Genomic DNA, 4836 nt, shown 5'->3' on the forward strand with positions numbered 1-4836 from the left:
AGGTGATCCTCGACCAAGATGGAGTTCCGTATAAAGAGGGGAAAGTCGGTTCACGGTTCTCGTGCGTCCGCCTCCGTCCGATATCGTGCTTTGTGCCCTCTAGTCACGCCACTGACGAATACGCTCTGCTTTAGGTCTCGACTTGCCTGTCTTTCGAATTCCACTCGAGATTTACGCTCGCGCGCGTCGCACGATTCGACCCGAGCTTCGACGTTTATCAACCTGATCGGTCGAATAAACGTCGTTTAAAAGTTTTAGTTTTGTTTATTACGCCCGATAAAGGGATCTTTGTTGGGAAATGATTTTGATCGTGAAACGATTCCCGACGATTTGGCCGGTTCTAATAACCGGTATATCAGCGCCACCGGTACGAACAATTAGGCTACTGGTCTCGGGCCGAAGGGACGACAGTTACGAGCGGTCCAGGGATTCAAAGAAGGCGGCGAACTTCTTTGATCGGACGTGCCAGTGGAACCAGAGGCCTTCTCGTTCTAGACCGTTTCAGTTCGCTCTACCCCGGTTCTTGCAGATAGGGAGTGGAAGGTGGAGTAGCGAATCCATGCATTGGCGTCGAATCGATTTGCAATTTACTTTATAAATATGCGAACGAACGAAGTCTTTGTTTAAATTGTAAAAATTTTTATGATTTTAATTCTCTCTGTTTAGCTGCTAATTATAATAATTTAAGTATTTTTATTTAAGTAAGCAGAAGGAAGTTATATTTTTTTTATATATAATGTATATAGATTTATAATATTAAAGAGCAAAAGGAGAAATACTTGTAGATTTTGGAAAAGAAAAATATAATTGAATTCTATATTAATTCTTCAGGCTCAAAAGAAATATATGAGCTTAATAAAACAAAAAGTTATCATCATTTTTTTGTATTGTTAACTATTTTCAATCAATGTTTCCAGGAGATATTAAAATGATAGCTATTTTCTGATTTCATTGAATTCGTTAAAGTTCACCCTTATGAGAATTAAATTGACCTGACTCAATAATATCATAATATATTTATTGTCTCTGGAGAAATTTCTATTGTATTAGCTTTTGATTTCATAATTTTATTAACATTTATAACATATTGTTTTAATTTTTGAATGTTCATCATTTTTTGGTAAAAAGATCAATAAATCGTAGCTTAAAAAATACTTTTTACATGTGATAAGATACATGTAATTTACCTGATTTTTTAACTTGAAAACAAACAATTAATGGATCTTGTATATTATTCGATATATTAGCAAAAATAATTAAAATCGTCCCACTTGCAAGCTACTTTCCTAAATTTACCCTATACAAATCTTTTTCTCATTAATTATGCATATTCAAACATTTCACTGTAAAACATATCCGTCTAATCTCCGTCATTTCCCTGTCATTACTTTTTACTTTTTCTTTACCACGCTTCTTTTATACCTACACTCGTAATAACAAATTTTACCTTATAGATTCCTACTTTCCTCGAAATCTCTTTCGAAAAATTACGTTCAACAAAGAATTCGTCGAGATTAAAATAAAGTAAATAACGAATCGAACGAATTTCCAAGAATAAGAATAAAGAAAGAAAGAAAGGATCATTTCCAATTAAACAAGTATCGACGAAAGATGGAAGAATGCGAAGAGACTCGTGAAAAGGTTATACGGACAGGTGTACAAGGGTCTGGATACGAGTGTGCGTGGACGTATATACATGTATACGTATATTTTATAATTAGCCAAAGGGCCCAAAGAGAGAGAGAGATAAATCAACGCGCCGCCCGGGTTTAAGACTTAATTAAAAATTTAGTCAAAAACCAATTAGCGGCTACGCCGGATTAACATATTTCTAATTATCCGCCGAACACTTTCGGCCGCCCTATACCGCTGCCTCGACTACTTGCCATATACGAGAGGCCACGCCACTCTCCCCGCCGATGACTTTGCGATACGTTTCGTCCAAACTTTTTCATCTTCCTTTTCTCCTCTTCCTTCCTTCCTTTTATTTATCTATTTATTTATTTATTTTCTCTCCAGTTACGTTCCACAAGACATAATACTTCGATGGATCGGTCGTTGCCACGATCTCATCGATCATTGTTTTCCTTTTACTCTTTTATTCTCTTTTATTCCCGCTCAATCGGGTTCATAATGACCATCGATTCGAAAAAAGAAAAATATTCTTCACTTACCTCGTGTAAGTGAAAGCCTCGTGTAATTAATTAGGAACATTTGATCTCGAATTCGTTCAATCGATCGTAATTTTCACCTTCCTTTTTATATTATATACATCCACTTACCTGAAAACCGTGGACGATTATTCGAATCTCTCGATAAATAAATAAATTCGTGAGGGAAGAGTAATCGGTACAAATCGGCGGTTTAAATACTGAAATCATTTTTATTTCGCTATGGTATATTTCCATGGATAAATTATCATGTTACATTTATACAGGGCGCTTAAGGTACATCCACCTCGTCGCGGTGTGAATCTCGATCCTACATCGGAATTTACATTTTTTTCCCTTGGACACGTATGTACACGCTCTTCGAATTTTTTTTTTTTTTTTTTTCGTATCCGTTTCGTTCGAAAAAGAGAAAAGAAAAATCTCGCGTTCGCAATCTGTCGAGTTTCAAAAAATTCCTTTTCTTCCCCCCTATTTTGTTTATCAAACGAGACGTTCTCGATCGATTTTGGGAATATCATCTGTTCTAGTAGCGAAGTAGATCATAACTTCAACCATTCCAAATAAATTTATATACCTCAAGTAGAAACGAAACGAGTCAAAGGAGCGGGTTAATAATATAATAATAACGTCGTCCATTTCCAACAAATTCTTTCTTTCGCCTCTCAACTCGTTCGCGAAGTCCTGTACACGCGTGTCGATATTTATATTAATATTTATATATACATACGTACACACTTATACGCGGATAGAGAATCTATTTACAATATGTACACGATACAATCGTAGTAACTTCGTGATAATAACGTTGTTTCGTGATGAAGTGAGATCAACGGCTTGAAATGCTTTCTAAATGCTTCGATCGTTCAAATTCAATCGAGTGTTATCCACGCGAACCGTTAATATTCGCGAACGTAGAAAAATAAAAGGATGTGCAGGAGGAGGGGGAGGAAGTTTGGTCACAAACTTCGAAATACTCTTCCTCGACGCGGTGAAAGAAGAAGGCAGTTAAAGTCGAATTTAACTCTTCGCTCTCCAACGACGAATTTCCTCGTCGAAACCAACAATGTTTCACTGGGTTAATCACCGAATTAATTAAATGTTTCTCGCTCCATTCGACATCCCTTTGGACAGTGATGGGTTTCGAAGGAACTTTTTAAAGTTTGCTTTTTTCAATTTCAATGTAATCCACGATCACAAACCAGATCACTGCGACGACCTCGAAACACGGCCGATAAGTAATCGTAATCTTCTCCAAACCCATCACCGTTTACTCGCGTTCGAGAAAATTTCCCCTCCCCGAGTTGGCCAAGCTTTTCGTTCTTTCGTTGGGTTACAAGTTTTTTCAACGCACAGTTTTCGTTCACGAAGACCAGGAAGAGGCGGACTGGGCAGGATACGAGCGACTCGGACCAGCGCGGCTCGCCTCTCCCTTATTAAGGCCTGTGTCCAGGGGGCCCCATGAACATGGCCGCCGCGGCGGCGACATGGGTGTGCCTAGCCATGGCCGCCGCGATGAAGGGAGGCACTCCTGGTGTTCCAGGTGGCCCCACTCCGGAGAACATTAGGCCAGAGCCGAAACTCGGGTGAAGCAACGGCCTCGCGGACAGCCTCAACTTCTCGATTTCCGCCTCCTGGAGACGCTTCGCCTTAGCTCGCCTGTTCTGGAACCAAATTTTCACCTGGAACAGAGAGTAGGAAAAAAGTAGTGGCATTTCTCCATTAAATTGAACGGTGTAATTTAAATTTAATTGGTGTTTGGAACACGCTTCGACAAAGTTTTTTATATTAAGCAAAGGTTATCGAAAAAATGTCTTATCTTAAGTCAATTTTCTGTTCCTCGGTTGCTAAATTTTTTTATTTCTTTTTCTTTACATTTAAAATAATATACCGTGCAATTTTTTCTTTCGTGCTAAATAAACGTCTCTCACATTTCTTATAAAAAGTATACATGGAGATATATCTCAAAAAATAATAGATACCTAAGATTTTGTCTTAACTTTTTACCATCTCGATCCATTCATTTTTCGTAACACACAGAATAAAAATCAACAAGAGTAACTAATAAACATATATAAATATATACATTCTTCTTTGAACGTTCCACGGATGAACATACAAACATCTAAAGATCCTTGGACTTTTTCGTCGATTTTCATCGAGCCTCGTCACCGCAGCCGGTTTAGGGAAAAGCGCCTAGTGAAAAAGAAGAAGGAAGAAACCGTGGCCGTGGACAGGATGGGCGACAGGGCGGAAGGAGCGTCGATACGGCCGCGTAATTAAATAATTACGCTATCGATCAACCGAGAGCGGTAACGTAAGCGATCTAACAAGGGACGCGGCGAACGGCGAATAGAGAAAATAGGTGCACCACGGTGCTGCATGAACGGCTATTTAGCGCGTAATTAGCCGGCTCAAATTGGTGAAAGCAGCCGTCCGTACGGCCTGTGTAGGAATTCGCCGATGTAGTTGGAAACTTGCTACGTGGAAAAATATGCGGCTCGAAAACCTTTTCTTTCGGCTGGTTAATTGTGTTTGCACAGTCGCCGGCCGATTTTTTTTTGTTTGGACAGATGCGATTCAACCTCCGCGAATCGATCGACGCAATTGCGCAACGATTGTCTAAATCCGTTTTTCTTTTCTCTTTCTTTTTTTTTTTTTTTTTTTT

General features: G+C 38.9%; 1 protein-coding gene across 1 annotated transcript in view; it reads right to left on the bottom strand.

Annotated features, from left to right (window-relative positions):
• Positions 1-3481: 3481 nt before the first annotated feature.
• The window catches only part of LOC102675831 (homeobox protein MSX-2-like), a 22718-nt gene continuing 21363 nt past the window's right edge, over positions 3482-4836 (bottom strand). The window contains exon 3 of the mRNA XM_031511644.1: positions 3482-3850. Within this exon, the coding sequence (XP_031367504.1) occupies positions 3605-3850 (246 nt within the window). The 3' untranslated portion in view covers positions 3482-3604. The remainder of the gene's footprint in view (positions 3851-4836) is intronic.

The sequence above is a fragment of the Apis dorsata genome, unplaced genomic scaffold (assembly GCF_000469605.1).
Source record: "Apis dorsata unplaced genomic scaffold, Apis dorsata 1.3 scaffold_339, whole genome shotgun sequence".
Classification (NCBI taxonomy): Eukaryota; Metazoa; Arthropoda; class Insecta; order Hymenoptera; family Apidae; genus Apis; species Apis dorsata.